The sequence below is a fragment of the Alnus glutinosa genome, chromosome 2 (genome assembly GCF_958979055.1).
Source record: "Alnus glutinosa chromosome 2, dhAlnGlut1.1, whole genome shotgun sequence".
Classification (NCBI taxonomy): Eukaryota; Viridiplantae; Streptophyta; class Magnoliopsida; order Fagales; family Betulaceae; genus Alnus; species Alnus glutinosa.
The window spans coordinates 19,848,169-19,864,981 of record NC_084887.1 but is presented as its reverse complement, the minus strand read 5'-3'; the positions used below and the strand labels follow the sequence as shown (position 1 = coordinate 19,864,981).

Below are 16,813 nucleotides of genomic sequence, written 5' to 3'. Positions count from 1 at the left end.
ATGTTTAATATTAGGGTATGTTTCACAGTAGTGGGGAGTTCAAGATGTCTGAGATTGTGATTGAGTGATTGAGGTAAGTAAATGCTTACGAAATTAATTTTACTTTAATATGCAATATGTCAGAAGACTGAGCATGCATTACTTTTCAAAATGATATGTCATGTACCTGCTACTTTTATAACATGTTTAAACTGCTTCAAGTGGATAAAGGACTACATATGATTTTCTTAAAGTAAATGAACAATATTTGCATCATATAACATGGAACATTGGTACATGTGGTATAATGGCGATGAGCTTACTATTATAAGAGCTTGACCTCATGGTCACAGAGATTTATGTTTATGTTTGGCCTTTGATCCAATGTTTATTTTTGTGACGGGCACACCATGTACGGATGGGGTCACTGCTATGATTTTGCTAGTAGTGTGGGCCACCTATAGTCGGACTTGGTTGAGCTTCTAGTATATGACAATATGAGGCAATATCCAGGACACCGGTATTGTGCTGCAGGTCCCTCAGGATAGTGCCAACCCTACCAAGAAGGGGTTGGAGGCCTAGATAGACCATACAAAAGAAAGTTATGATTAAACGTTATATATATATATATATATATATATATATATAGGCATGATTTCTTTGCATTAAAACATTAGTGATTGTCACCAGGATTATGTCACTCCTCTTCAAAATAAACCTAAATTTGAGATGACATATTAACGGAGACAACACATACCATTTTATGAAAAACCCACGTCTAATAAATTGAGCGTAATTAATAGTCACTTAAGGCTCATTGCATAAACTGGCTCTGTTATAATTTACTTACCAAGTCATGAACTTACGTAATTACTTTGCTTCCACTGTAAAACACCTCAATGTTTTGCAGATTAGCAGGTTGCCAGACGGTAGAGTGAGAAATTTGCTTGGATGAAGATGCCGAGTGAATGGCTCGTATTGTCAAGTTGGTTTTGTTAGTAGTTAACTATTATATAAATGTCTATTTGGAGGCTCTGACTTTATAATTGATGATATATGTTCTATTTAGAAATTTATTATTAGAAATCTCATATTATTATTTATGCTTTCCTTTATAATGTACTTTGATAATTAGTGTAGCTCGAACGTTTGGCATCCTAGTTGATTGTTCAAGATCCACTCGAACGCTTAGCATCCCATTTGATCATTCGAGATCCAACTTGAACGTTCGGCCTGCACAGGAAATTCTTAAAAGTCCAAAATCTCATACTTTACAGACTGAAAACCAACCTTAACATTCTCAAGTCATAATTAGAGCGTGCTTAACCCTAATTAATGTTCAGGGTATTACAACAGGTCCCTCGGGACAACACCAACCCTCGAGAAGGGGTTAATGGCTCAAAAAGACCATATAGAAAAACCGGGGTTATGCCTACTCGTAAATAAAAATAGATCAATCTTTTATTCTTATTGGCATAATAACAAAAGCAACACTCATGAAGTTTGTAAAACAACCCATGACATTTTGGTTATCAAAGTTGGGGATTTCGAATCGATAGTTAAGGTTCATTGTATAGCAAGTTCTTCGATTATTTACTTATTAAGTCGTAGACTTACACATTTATTACATTTTCACTTGTGAAACATGGTGGTGTTTTGCAGATTAGTAGGTTTGACAGATTGTAGATTTAAACGTTTCACTGGAATGAAGATGCTGAGCGAAGGGTTCAAATTGTAAGGTTTAGGTTTGCATAGACAAATAGAAGTTGCTAATTTTGTAGTGTTTTGTCTTTGGAAGCTCTAAGTTTGTATTGATGATAGTTAGTGGCAATTGAAGAAAATTATAGATGTCTCATATCGTTCTTTTTCCGCTTTCCGCTCTAGTTTACTCTAGTAATTAATGTGGAGGCCTATGAGTTAAATTCAAAGTTAATTATATTAATTAATGAATTTTGGGGGCATTACAGTTCAAGATTTGGCTTTAGTGCTGTAAAAAAATATAGGATATATGTTGTAATTTTTTTGACTTTTTTCAACGGTCCAGATTTAACTTCACCCACTTTCTCTCTCACACATAAAAAATTTGGAATTGAACTTGGGATCTTTGAAAAAACTACAACACATATGTTGTACTTTTTTTTTAGGGCACCTAATCTAAATCCCTACGTTCAATACATTACTCCACTTAACAAAATGGATGGGCTGGCTGCTCACCAATGGCGTGGCCCACCATTAAACCCAACTACAACCAAAATGGTCCCCTCCCTCATTGACATCACATCCCCATTATAACTTCGTCACAATTTCTTATCTTTTGTGCATACAACTTGTATTTAAATTCTTGTGTATGCTAGACTTACAATTTCTTCCCCATTAAATTCTTGAAGAAAGAGAATTTGTTGTTGGTGTGGGTTGCTGATGCCGATGACATGCTCAGAGCTCCTACATGAGGCACTCCTACATGCTATGTTGTTGAGGTTTAGGCGGAATTTTTTTTTAATTTTTTTTTCCTACATAATTCCAAGGGACATGAGTAAGAACATAAACGACACTATCAGAGATGAATATGAGATAATGACTTATAAGCAAGATTCACAAAGATACCACATCCAGGCAAATGCTGACTAAAAAAAGACTCATGGTGCTTATAAACTCATCTATCTCTTGCTCCTTCTCCGATATGGGACAAGCCCCATTTTTTTCTACACAATACCAAGGGAAATAGGTAAGGGGAGAAAACGGCATTATTGGAACTGAATAAGAGAGAATAGCTAATAAGTGGAACCCATAGAGGAACCCAATTCAGGCAATTGTTGAATGGAAGAGGACCCGTGATGTTTATAAACTCATCAATTCCCGCTCCTTGGCTAGAAATAAGTTATTCTATCTTATTTAGTTCCAATAGAGTCGTTTCTCCCCTTACCCATTTCCTTTGGTATTGCGTAAGCAGGACTTATACATACATACAAACTTCTTGAACATATGTTTTTATATAGGTTTTTCGAGATGCATAAGTCCATTTGTTGGTCTTACAAAAATATAAAGATATAGGTTGGTTAATGTGTTTTGAAAATGATATTTTTTATTTTTGGTTTTAAAAGAAATATTTTAATGTAGTATAAATGTGAAAAACGCTTTTGAATTTTAATGAGTGTTTTGTTTGGATTGTTTGTTATTGTTTTTATTCTGAGAAAAAAAAAAAAAAAAACAAAAAGAACAAATTTGAACAATAGGAGCATAGATTCTTAAAATTGATATTGATCAAATAGTCTCTATGTGAGGACCAACTTATGATTTAATGTCATTTCAATATAATAAAATACATTTTACATCAATAATTTAATATAAAAGAGCTGTACTAAAGCGAAAGAAATTAATATTGAAATATTTTGAGGCTTTAAGATTTAAATTGAAACAATCAATACTTCAAATATAAAATTAAAGACAAAAATTGAAAGAGTAATGTTATATTTCAAACCATTATTTTATCCTACTGAGGTAATATCGTCATTTGGCTATTGTTTTTTTTTTTTTTTCACAAAACATTATCATATAATACAATAAAATAGTAATAAAATAATAATGTGGTATATATAATTAAGACATACTTAATTACATCTACTTTCTTATAGCTTTTACTTTTTACCTCTTAACTACCATTCAACGGGTCAAAGCAGTTAGTTGTTGGCTAATCTCTTTTAGGTTTTACTTTATACTGGTCCAAAACTCAAAATTCCGAACGGGAGCCGTCTTTCTTGAGTATGGGTCAGGACCGTTAGGTTTGGTAGATTTTCGAAAATGTGATTAAGGGCATTATTTTAAGAAATATAACAATTTTGTACAATAATTACACAATAATATTAATATTTTTAACATATTTTTTAATAACATATTTTTTGTTGTGTAAAAATTATGTAAATAACATATTTCTTATTGTAATAGAGCATTTAATAATGCTCTTTCTTTTGATAATATTCTAAGTCTCTTGGCATATCAACAAGATTTAGCTATTTCTCTTGCTACTTTCCTTAATCTTTTATCATTTAGGGAGACTCTCAAGATAAGTTGTTAGTTGTTTCCTTTTGGTATTTTTTTTTTTTCCTGCTCTTAAGCATATTAGTTATTGGTTTCTTTGTTTCATTGTACTTAAAAAAATAATAATAATAATACTAACAATTTGATAATTTTTTTGAAATTATGAAATTTTTATGTTTGATTTATTTGTAATCATGAATTACTTTGGGTGTTCGATTGAGTGTTTTTTTTTTTTTTTTGTATTATATTCTATTATATTCAAAATTGGGAACGTGGATTATCTTCTACTATATTTTATTAATTTAGTCTATTAAATTAAAATATGTTTAAAGAGAAACGTTTGGTTTCATTCTTTTGTACATCTCTTGTCTATTTCTGTACAAGACATATTCAAATCCACCAATAAATCTATGAGACCACACATGTGAGAATGACACTGAACACCTCTTATGTTTAAAATGCATCTCATATGCTTTACTAAAAATGCATGTAAATTTTATTTACATTTTAGGCACATTTTGGAAGGAACTTTTCCATACTTTCCGCCACAAAGTTAAAAAAAAAAAAAAGGAAAAAATATAGAAAATCTCCCAATTGTTAGTCATTTTTAATAAAGTTCTGCAAAGTGACAGGTGTGATAGTTTGATACATCAAATTACCATTTTATATATAAAAAAAAATGCTACTTTTCAGTATTTTTTTTTTAAAAATACCCTTATTTTATTTTATTTTAAAAAAAAAATTAAAAATCCAAAATAAAAAGGCAACTTTTTCAATTCGTATATTTAGTTTCTTTATTTATTTATTTTGATTTTAGTTTTTTGAATTAATTTTTTATTTTAGTTTTTAAATGAAAACTAAACAAAGGCTGCCACTTGCAGACCAATCATAATTCATTTTCAGTTCCGCCACTCAACTTTTGCCAGTTCGGATTGCAAGTCCTACATGTCTTCCATGCTGCTCGAAGTCCACGCCAGACTGCCATCATAAAGAAGTGAAAACCCATTGCTCTCCGGTTCATCATCTTGCTCTAGTCTCCACTGAACACCCATCCGTTTTCTCTGGTTTGTGCCCTCAGCCCCCAGCATATGGTTCTTTCATTTTTATTTTTTGATTTTATTGTGTGATTCAGTAGTTATCTTAGTAAGAATTTGATGCTTTGTGCTGAATGAATGGGGTCATATAGATGATGGGTTGATTTAATTTCTTTTTTCTTTTTTGAGGTTTAGCGGTTTTTATTCTGATGATTCTGATAATTTTTATTTATTTAATTATTTTTGGGTCTGTTGTGTCAAATTCAGTCTCTTGGAGGTTCACTTTTTAAAGTCATGCTCAAGATTAGTGCTCCAAACTCAAATTTTCTTCTGCCTTTTCCCTTTTTTTCTTTTTGAGGATTTATTCTAACCTTTTATGCATTTCTCTATGTCTGCTTTGGCTTACATTTTCCTTACATTGGTTTTTAGTAGTGTTCAGCTTTCTAGTGAAAATACTTATGGCATGTTTGGGTGTCTGAAAATTTTTCAAATATCAAATTCTACTCAAATTTTATCCAACTTTTTCTAATTTTGTCTCAGCTTTTCAAAACCATCCAAACATAATTTTAAAAACAAATTCTCTCGGTATTCGTAATTTGTTTATGGCATGTGAACTGTAACTGCTGTGGTCGTGCAATGGTTGTTTTGAAATATGAAATTTTTGTTTGGCCGTGCAATCTGCAGCACTCGTTATGAATGGATATATACTCCAATTTGAGGTTTCTTTCGTTTTTTTGGTCGAGAAAAGAGAGAAAGAAATGCCGAGAAACTGAAACAGAGTGCCCCCTTTCAGAATTCGAATATATATATTTCCCTAGAAATTTTAAAAATGCTTAGGCTCAAGAAAATTTTAGAGATCTTCTTCCTACGGTGTTCAGGTTGTTTTGCACTTTATGTAAGGCATAAAGGTGGTTGAAGAATGGGGCTATGAGATTTCAAATCCTTTATTATAACTTGATGATGGTCCTGGTAATAACAAGACCTTACGAATCTGCCTATACACATTTTCTGATGATAAAAAAATTGGAGGTTTCTACAAGTGTAAAGTTTCTCTTGTGTTGAGGTTGTGTTGGGTTATGAATATGTGGTGTGGTATTGTGTTGTTCCCTTTAGGATAGCATTTTTTGGCTGTCATGAAGAATTTTCCCTGTGGTTTCGTCCTTCATATAAAAATAATCAAAGTGTTCAAGATGATCATGTGGGAACTGGATAATTGAATTTTTATTTATTTTTTATATTTTTTATGGCAAGAACATGTAAAACATTTCGTGAGTGAAAAGTGGTAGACGGGTTGTGGAACCGATTGTTTGATTGGAATGTGAAACACGAGCTGAAGACTTTCAAACCAAAGAAAACTCACGAACACAATAGATAAATTGAGTCTCAAATTCTTTCTACTGTGACCACAACAGAGTCTCACCATTGCGGGCTGGTTGTTTTGTGGTGCTTCGAGTCTTACTGCTGCTTATGCACTAGGTTGATCTGTTGACCAAAGAAACAATTGTACTTTTTATTTTTTATCCCCAACTTCCACCGGCAGGCAAAGAAACCGAAAGGAAGGAAAAGAAATCCCTCCACCGATACAACCAACCAACAGCCCACACACTTGAGCTTCACCCCCTGGACCTTCTCTCTCTCTCTCTCTCTCTCTCTCTCTCTCTCTCTCTCTCTCTCTCTTGTTGTTTCTTTGATCAAGAGTTCATTCTAGAGTATAAGGACCAGTAGACTGAAGCACCACAGATTAACCCGCCCACAATGGCGAGACTTTGTTGTGGTCATAGTAGAAAGATTGTGAGACTCAATTTGTCTATTGTGTTTGTGAGTTTTCTTTGGTTTGAAAGTTTTCAGCTATGCTTCACATTCCAAACTTGAGGACGAGTTTCTTCGAAAAAGGGGAGAATGATGCAGAGGAAAAATAATAATAGGGTTTTTTAGTTTTATTTAGGTTATTAGTGTTTAATTTTTATATTTTAAGTTATTTTGTAATTTAATAATGGGCTTGGCCCAAAGTCAATCAAATTAGGATTAGGGTTTTTGTCGGTCTATTGAAGTGTTCTTTTGTAACAATTTAGAAATCAATGAAGAATTAGATTTTAAGTGAGATATTGTTGTTAGAATGAGACTTCTCTTTTTGAGGTTCGACTCCTATTCCCTTTGGTGGTGAGACTTCGCCAAACTCCATTGTTGGCTGGTGAGACTCTTTCCAACATGGAATCTGTCTTTATTTTCTGTTTTGTGGGAAAACTCTTCCCCGTGCTGCATCATCCCCCTTGATATGAATGGTCAAATCAGTGGTAACATTGAACTGCCTTGTGGCTAGGCTTTTGACACACTTGACAAACAACATGTGGGGTGTTTGAGTGAGTGGACTGGGAGGCCCACTTGTATTTTTTTTTAGCATTTTTTCTTATATAGCAGAAATGTTTAGGCTTTCGGTCTTCTTTGTGGCAGAGTTTCAAAACGTCCTAATTGATTGTGGAATTTAATAGTTGTGGTTACCTCTTCAATGATGGCTACCTCACTTAATATGTGCATTGCTACTACAATAGGTTATGCACTGTGTAATGGCTCAGTAAGCCAGTTGTTATCACTTTTAGGATTATAATTGCTTAAGATATATCTATCTCTTATGTTTAGGATGTGTGAATGCATTTACTAATTGGGTATTGTATGAGAGTACTGATCATATGAATATTACATACAATGAAAATAAATGCGATGTCGTGCAATGCCTTATTAGAGATGGAGCATAAGGTTGGTATTTTCTGAATTTTAATATCAAATTTTTGTCTCATCGATCTAATGTTCACCAAGATTGACATTTAAGATTGTTATGAACTATCCACTTCTGGGTGTCAAATTCCTGCTTTTATATATAGAACAGGTCTATTACTTGGTCTAATTTTTTTCCTAATTTAATCTATGCTTAAATAGGATAATTAGATCCAGTTTAAATTTTCTGATTGCAAAAAGCCCATTATGGAGTCTTGAATTAGGGAATAACACGAGGATCAGGTTAAAGACCTGTCATGTGTCTCATTACTTAAAGCGACAAAAAAGACCCTTGTGGCCTATGTCATTGCCTCCGGATAAATGTATATACTGAATTTGACTGTGTCCTTTCACTGCCGTGCATTTGGAGATAAAAATTACCATTGATGTGAGGTTACAAAGCAATTAAGTTCATATCCTGACAATAGTTTTCTGTTGATACTCGAAGCATAGGAACAATGCCTGAGAAAACAACTGCTGAGAATATTTTTGGCAGCATTGTGGAAACTCTTGCTGAGAGTGGTTCAAAGCAGAAATCTGTGTCATTTTTTGGGGAAGAGAAATCAAACCCTGTTGCTTCTCAATTCAATCGTCTGTTTGGACGCCAGAAGCCTGTCTACAATCTTTTGGGGGGAGGAAAATGTAATATCATACTGATCAGTCTATTTCTATCCCGTCATTTATATAACTTTTGTTCTTACTGAATTCTTGTGAATGGTGTAGCTGCTGATGTGTTGTTATGGAGGAACAAGAAGGTCTCAGCTAGTTTCTTAACTGGTGCAACAGCAATCTGGGTGCTCTTTGAATGGCTTGAGTACCATTGTTTAACACTTGTATTCTTCGCTCTTGTTCTTGGTATGCTTGCTCAGTTTATTTGGTCGAATGCTTCTGGCTTATTCAGCAGGTGATCTTAAATTAAAATGCTCACTTCTGTGCTCTTTGGTTTTTCTTGGTTCAGTAAGTTTGTTTGATGTAGAGCTACATTGTAGTTTGTGGTGACATATTACACACAGTGGCAGGTCACAAACTAAGGTTCCCCGTCTTGTCCTGCCCGAGGAGATATTTGTCAACATTGCCATCACAATAAGTGCTGAGGTTAATCGAGCTTTGAGTTTCCTTCAGGATGTTGCAAGCGGAGGAAACATTAAGCAATTACTTGTGGTATGTTTGAACTAGCAATTACTTGTGGTAGGTTTGAACTCTTGATAAATCAGAAAACAGTAGAAATAACTGCGTCCTGATATCCCATTAGTATTTTGGAACTTTAAATCTTCATTGCTCTGTTATTCCAAAGCGATTTCTGCCTAACCTTGCACTAGCTTCAAAATTTCAATTGTTTTTCCCTGAAAACGTTAATGTCAGAACTAAGCAGAAGGGAGAGAAGTATGGCATAGGCCATAGATATTATTAAGGCCCTAGCTTCTGTAAGAATCAGATCAAGTTTGTGTTTGTAATTCTGTGGTGGAAGAAGAAACGTCAAGTTTGATCTCATTTCATTAATATGAATTGATCTTATATTATTTCATGTTTGATATGTGCATGCATTGTTTTATTTGCCTTTTGCATCATAAATTTACTTTTTGGTATATTTATTTGATGATGCTAAATTTCCTTTAATTTTGAATACCATCCTACCACTGACTGATGATGTGTGGTAATCTGAACATGCGTTTTGAAAGGTTGAATTCAAATGTTAATATTTTGCCTAATGTAAAACTTAATTTGCAAAATCAGTAATGAATCTATTGAATACTATTGGATAAGCTTGTAATTGGCTCCACTGTAATGGAAGAGAAGATTTCTTATTGCTGTCTTTTTTTTCCCAATGATTCCCACCTGTTAGATTATCATATTTCCTTTTGGGAGATAGTAATTAAATGTCAAGGAATCCTCGCAGGTTTTAGCAAGCTTGTGGGCTGCTGCTGTGTTAGGAAGCTGGTTCAGTTTTCTGACTGTTCTGTATGTTGGTGAGTAATTTTACTTCTTATATTTTAGAATCTCCTAGTAAGTTTATACTGTTCTGGTTGGAGACTATATGTGCTTTTGATTGTATAGTTTAATATTTTAGCCAATGCTTGTGTATTTCTCAATATCTTGGATGTAGAACAAGCCAAAGTCCATAGAAGCATGTTCATCTTTCTCTTCAGTATTTTGGAGAAACTGTGGGGTATTTAATAATATGATAAACCACATGTTTGTATATATCCTATTCAAATTGATCCAACATTATGAAAATCGGAAAACATGATTGCAAGAAGTAGCATAATTAAAAAAATGGAACTAACAAAATTAATTGGCCGGTAAGTTGTTTGGTATTTGATAAAGATGGAAAATGATATACCACTTATCTGGGGATTGTGGATAATAAATCTATTGGGATATTACCTTTTCATTTTGCTCGATTAGTTGGATTCTACAGATGGCCTTTGATTAAGCATGTCTAATGTGAACCATGTAATCTATTGCTGAAATAGCATGACCAGGCCTAGTGAATGGTTCAAGAGCTTTTGTATGTTTGCCTGAAATTGAAGCCAGCAAAGATTTCGAATGATTGGGGATGGCTGAGACTCATATGTATTTACTTTTTCCTCATGAGTAACTATTGGAAACCAATTTTCGAAAAATCAAAACCTTTTGCTGAATTTCCCGTTAATCTCTTATTACTTTTCTTGTAAGATCATAAGAGTAAAATCAAAGCCAACTATGGGCTAAAATGGGCATGGGGACTCTATCATAACACTCTCTCTCTCGTATCCCTCTCTACCAAAACCTAGGTCACTTCACTGATTTTGTCTAGGGGGAGGGGGGCTCCCCCCCTCCTTCCTCTTCCGGTTCTCTTCTTGCTTAGATCTAGTTGTTTCTCTCTTTCCTTTTGGTCTTTTTTTGGGTTTCTCTGCTTTTGGGTTGTTCTGCGGTGGTTGGGTTTTCGTCTGCTCTCACGCGTCCCGTCTAAGGCATCACCGGCTGTTTCCGGTCTGCTCCGTCGTCGGCGTTTTGTGGCTGGCCACCGCACCGGTGTGCGTGGCTTTTGCTTCTTGGGGTGTAGATCTACGGTTTTTGGGCCCTCCTCTCCGTGCACGCGTCTCACCGGTGGACTCTCTGTCGTCGTCCGGCTCTTCCCCGCCGTCGGGTCTGCTGCGGGTGGCTGGAACGGCGCGCGTTTGGGTGTTAGATCTACGGCGTTTGGGACCTTTTCTCCACGCACGCGCCGCTCCGTTGGCTACAACGGCAGTTTCCGCTCGTCTTCGGCTGGTTCCGCCATGTGCCGGAGCTGGCAGCCGCTCGGGGCCGTCACGCGCCGGCACCACTGCAGTTTTTTTTTTTCCTCGGGTTTTTTCCTTGTAATTCGGTTTTTGGGTATTTCTCCTGGGTTTCGGGTTTTTTCTTTGTTCAGGTTGTTTTGGGGGTTTTCTTGCATGAGGGTTTTATTGTATTAGGGGGGGTCTTGGACTCTTGGGTTTTATTGTATTATGGGGGTTCTATTGTATCTTGGGGGTTTTCTTGTATTGGGGGGGCGTCTTGGGTTTTATTGTATTATGGGGGTTCTATTATATCTCGGGGGTTTTATTGTATCTCGGGTGTTTGTTGGGGGTTTTTATTGTAATTTGGGTGTTTGATGGTGTTTGTTGGGGGCTTCTTTTTGTATTTTGGGTCTCTTGTGGGTTTTGGGAGTTGTGGGTTTGTAGTTCCCTGTGAGTTTTCTTAGATTTTTTATGTGGGCTAGCTGAGTTGTCCTTGTGTATACTTCCTGTGTACTTGGGGGCGCCTTACGCTTTTTTAATGAAATTTTCTTACTAACCAAAAAAAAAAAAAAAAAGATCATAAGATAAAAGACGATGTAAACTAATATTTTCTCTTCAAGCATGATGGTATGTAGATCAAACCTTGTGAAGAACGCTCCAAAGACCTTCTGATCTACTTTCCTATTCCTTCAATTTGAATGAATGTTTTCAGTTCATATGGTTATAATTTTGCCACCTCCACATTTATCACATTTAAAATGTTCTTAGTTATTTCAGATTATCTGGTCTCTCTCTCTCTCTCTCTCAAACAACACTCATTTTCTGGTTTGGCCTGGTCGTGTCATCAGTTGTTCTTTGGGTAGCTTGTGACACCGTAGCTAGCGGCCATGTGAGTCGTCATGCGGTGGCATAGCTGTTGCGTTCCCCTCGGGGGTGCCGTGTGAGGTTGGGGTGGAGAGCCGTTTCTTTGTGCAAGCTAAATCTTTCCTCTTCTCGGTGGTGAATGGGTCAGATGAGCTGAGGGTGGTGGAAAAGAGGAAAGGATTTTATGGGTTTGTTCTATTGGGCTCGCGATGTGCTGCTTAGTTGGTTTCCATGGGGGAAGAGGTGTTGCGCAATGCTGTTTCTAAGGATTTCATTAAATCCTATAGGGAGGGTTCGAAGGTGACAATTGTTCGGAGATGTGGGAATAGATTTGGCTGGTTTTTGGAGGTAGCGGTCTACGCCGTTGGTGGTTGGAGAGGGATGACCCTGTTTCTTGAAGGCCAGGATTGGCGGGGCCGGAGCTGTGTTTCTAGGGAGTTGAGTAAAGCTCTTGCTTTTCTTGAAGCCACGGTGGAGGTTCCGTCTTCTGGAGGCGCGCTGGTGTGGGAGTTTCTTGGAAAGGTAGCAGGCCCTTTGTCGTTTGCGGAGGTCGTGCACTCGCCGTCAACCGTCCCTACCTTAGGTGGCCGGCCTTTGGTCCAGTCAGCGGAGGTGGCTTGGTGCGAGGTGGAGAAGATTCTCCCGCTGGGTCTGGAGCAGCTGATGGTCTAGCAGGCAATGGATTGTTTCGCTTTGGAGAGGACTCTTTCTAGTCCTTTGGGTAAAGATCGTCATGCTGATGGCTTGAAGGATCGAAGTTGCAGAGGGTGTAGAAAGGTGTGCTCGAAGAGTAAGGTTACAAAGGGTGACGTCGAGTGTGAATGTAAAACTTTGGGGCAAGAGGAGGATGGGATCTTCAAGAAGCTTCTTGAGATCTTTGGTGTATGGCTAGATTGGGTGTGCGGGCGTTTAACGAACTTGGGCAGGACCTCTTCTTTTGGATTGAAACGGAAATTGGGCAGTATGGGTTTGGGCCGGGTGTATAAGCTTGTTATTTATGTGCTTAGAGGGGTCGGTTTACAGGTTGGATTCAGGAGGATGGGCTTTATGCCCAACATCAAGAAGGCCGAAAAGATGGGTTTTGCTCCGGATTATGGATCCGATGCATTCTCAGCGGGATTGGGTTTTTAAAAATTCGAGTCAGGGTGTGTCTTTGTCTTCAGCGGACATTGAGGGTTCTTCTCTGGCACCAGAAGCTTTGGGCTTCTCGGTTACTATTTCAGCATATTTAGAACATGCTTGTTCTGTTCCATTAGAGGTTTCTATCTCGGAGACTTTCTTGGAGAAGTCTTCTACGGGCTGCCACTGATGTTCTTATTCCGTCGCAAGAAGTCGTGGGTGACTTTCAAGTTACTAATCCGTTATTCTCTGTTCACGCTGAAGATGGTGGGTTGTTTGCTCCGACCAATTAGCTTGTAGGCACCAAAGCTGCGATTGTGTTGTCCACCTCCGCTGCTCTATTCTTGTTTGATTTTGGGGGTTTTGCAGGTCCGGTGATCAAGTTTGGGTCGTTGTCGGCAGGGTCTGGGCAGGTTGTTTCGGTTGGGGTTTCTCCTTCGGCTTCGTTCTCTGGTGACCATTCACAAGTTTGGAAGGCAGGCAGTGGGTAAGCTTTTTCCGGTGACCTTTTAGGGGCGGTAGCGCTGGGTGATAGGCTCCGCCTCCCGCGTCCCATGATGTCAGAGTTTGCGGCACCTCTGTATCTATCGGATTCCAAGTCGGTGTTGAGGTATTCTCGGAAGATGAAGGATGCAAAGTTGATCGGATTGATTGCTGAGTTTGTGGAGGCAACCACTATCTCTCCCCTAGCGAAAGGTTTTCTTTGGCGGGGGTTTCTTGGTCCAAGTCCCGCAGTGCAGGTTCTCATTTCCCTCAGAGATGGGAGAATCATCGCAGAGGGGTGATTTGGATGGGGCTGGCATTGGAGAGGAGGTAGAGGTGGGGGTTTTAGGGTACCCCGAGGTTGTGCAGGATACAAAAGAGTGCAATCACACTATGGGGATCTCTTTTGAGGGTGATGAGAAGAGTTTTTTGGACTTCCTAACTTTAATTGATGAGGGTCAGTGTCAAGAGGGTCCTACTTCTGTTAAGCCTAAAGGGAGTAGAGAGGTTAATAGCTTAGAATGTTCGATTAATTTTGATGCTAGGGCTGATCATTCTAGCTGGGGTAAAGGCAAAATGACTATTGATGTAATGTAATCTAGGGTGTTTTTGGCGGGTTTAGGGTTTGGGCTGTGGGTCTTGGTGTCTCGGCTGTTTGTAGGGTTTTGTGGGTTTTCTCTTTTGTTTTGTTTTTTTTTTTTTTTTTCCTTGCTCATGTTTGGTTTCTTTTGATTACTTCCAATATGCTCAGAGGCGCCTTACATTTTTTTTATTTTTTTTAATATATATATTTCTTTGCTTAACTATAAAAAGAAAGAGAGCGACTCTCTTTCTTTCTCTTCTTCACGTGTAGGAGAGAAAAGATTGATTTTTGTCTACAAAAAACCCTATGGCCGTCCACCCTTTGGTGGGGTTAGGGGTGGGCACGGGTCTGGGTGGGGCGGTTTTTCGGCTTTTCTCAGACCTAAACCAGGCCTTCGGGTTGAGAAATTCAAACTCGTTACCCACAACATAATTTTGGTTTCCGTCAGGTAACCCGTTATCTTGAAGGGATGCCTATAACTCTTGTGGAGATTATGGATGTCATATTGAGAACACGTGTTCCCACAATGCTCAATGCAATCATCCAAAATAAGGAGGTATTGACCATACAAGATCTCATTTGGTGGTGAGTCAAAGTGATTGATAGTTCAAATATGGATTCACCATTCTCTTAGGTTTAAGAGTCATTTGCAATTTAGTATATATGAGAAATGTATTCATGTGATAGTAGTTTGTAGAACACATTCCCATGGTGATCAAGTTCAATGCATTCCAAATGCATGTTTACTAGAAGTCTCCACTTCAATGATAGTGACACATCATTGTATCATATAGTAGTTAACATGTAGTCTTCGCAAATAAAATGCCAAATTTTATCATTGACTATGAACTCGAATTACAAGTTATAAAGAATTTATAATCTAGATTTTCTATGCATTAGTCACAGTTGATGCCTAAATCACATAAAATAAAACTCAGAGGGTTGCAATTCATCCCATAAATTATAACTATCCAAATATCATGAATCTCAATATTATGCAACTTCATTAAAAAAATATTGAATTCAAATTGGTTTTTAGGGCACCAATCCTAACAGTAAATGTAAAAAATGAAATTGAGGCTACTTTTTGTTCATTTTCAAGGTCTAGAATAGAGATCAGTAAAGGATCAATAAGTAAACATTTTCTTTATGATGACATAGATCTACTTCTATCAGAAAACCAAATGAAGCCAAACCATAAGAAGATTGAGGGATGCAATTTTCCTTCTTTTTGGCTCATTCTAGAGTTTGTCATTGAAAATTTGTCCCCCTGCTTTTGTCAGAAACATGCATGGAGATTGAGAACCATTTGGACGATATATATATACCTGATGTAGCTTAATTTTCAATGCAACTGTTTTTCAATGACATTTATTTTTTTCTTTAGGTATTGTTGCTGCCCACACACTGCCAGTCTTTTATGAGAGGTATGAAGATCAAGTTGACAGCTTTGTGTATAAGGTCCTCCAACAGATTCAAGATAACTACCGCAAGCTGGATGATGGTGTCCTTAGCAAGATCCCTAAGGGAAAGCTCAAGGGAAAGAAGTTTGAGTAGAATAATTTAGTAAAATAATCAAGGTCTTGAAGATCTATTGTTCATCTCATCTGTCGATGGGGATGAAGTTTAAATATGTATTTGAATGGATAGAGAAAATGAAAAATCATGTTTATTTGGATTGAACCGGACAATTAGGTCTCTGTAAGTCAAGACTATTAAAAGAAAAGCTCCACTTGAAGAATAGTCTTTGCCGCTATTTTGAATCCTGATTCAATTGAATCTTGTTTTGAGAGTTTGTGATATTGTAAAACGGTGACTGATCACTCTCTAAGAAGCAGCATTTGAGAATGGTTGAGGGTTTGATGACCCGTGGTCACATGGTGGGCGGAGAAGTTAGTACTTTTGTAAACTTTTTAGCTTCCAAAGAGGAGGCGCGAACAGTGCAGAGGCTGTCAAAAATGATTCGGGAAATCTTCCAATTAATAGTAAGAGAAGGTTGATTGAGGGCTAGTATGATTGCGAGAGAATCGCCCGCTAAAATGAAATTTTTGAGATGAAGAGAAGCTGCAAGGAGGCAATAAAGGGTTCCATTGGTGTTGTGGTTGCAGGGGTGACCAAATCTGAAATTATAGTCCCCACAGGATGGCCACGTTTAAGTTGAGCTTGAAGATCTGGGTTTGGGGAGGAGTCCAACACTGGAGGAGGGGTATAGGGAGACTTGTTTCTTCCAAGCCAAAAAAAATGCCCCAAAGAGGTCTTTTTGACGTGGTCAGCTAAGGGAGATAGCATCAGGGAAGAGCTTTTCATGGATAACCTTGTTAGGGGTTATTCAGATCAGCTCACTGGCGATTGATTGCAAAAAATTTGAAAATGATGAACTTCATTTTGTGGGATTTTGAGAGCCTCTTGGCTCAGCAAAATGTATATTATATGTAAAGGGTTGTATATGTGGTTAATAACCAAATCTGCATATGTAGATATTGGTTTTTGTTAACTGTCCGTTCGCATGGTCACCCCTAACAATTACAACAGAAAGTGTGCATATTTCTTTATTATTTTTATTTTTATTTTTATTTTTTTGTAAACCACCCGGATAAAATAATCATCTTCAATTTAAACCAGAGCAACTACCAAACCAAGACAAAACTCCACTTTCTCACTAGATGGCGGTGGGGTATGGAGAAGCAAGAGAGAAAATCAAC

The 16,813-nt window shown here is 37.3% G+C and overlaps 1 protein-coding gene across 3 annotated transcripts; it reads left to right on the top strand.

The window, feature by feature from the left end:
* The first annotated feature begins 4,921 nt into the window (after positions 1–4,921).
* On the top strand, positions 4,922–15,854 carry LOC133861563 (reticulon-like protein B8). 3 transcript variants are annotated; one of them, XM_062297350.1, is made up of 6 exons: positions 4,922–5,078; positions 8,269–8,462; positions 8,544–8,724; positions 8,840–8,981; positions 9,718–9,787; positions 15,499–15,854. In XM_062297350.1, the coding sequence occupies exons 2-6, from the start codon at positions 8,279–8,281 to the stop codon at positions 15,666–15,668; spliced, it is 747 nt and encodes a 248-aa protein (XP_062153334.1). In that variant the 5' UTR covers positions 4,922–5,078; positions 8,269–8,278; the 3' UTR covers positions 15,669–15,854. The 3 variants fall into 3 exon arrangements, with proteins under 3 accessions (XP_062153334.1, XP_062153332.1, XP_062153333.1); XM_062297348.1 differs by having other exon boundaries at positions 8,834–8,981; XM_062297349.1 differs by having other exon boundaries at positions 4,923–5,078; positions 8,274–8,462; positions 8,834–8,981.
* The last annotated feature ends 959 nt before the right edge of the window (positions 15,855–16,813 follow it).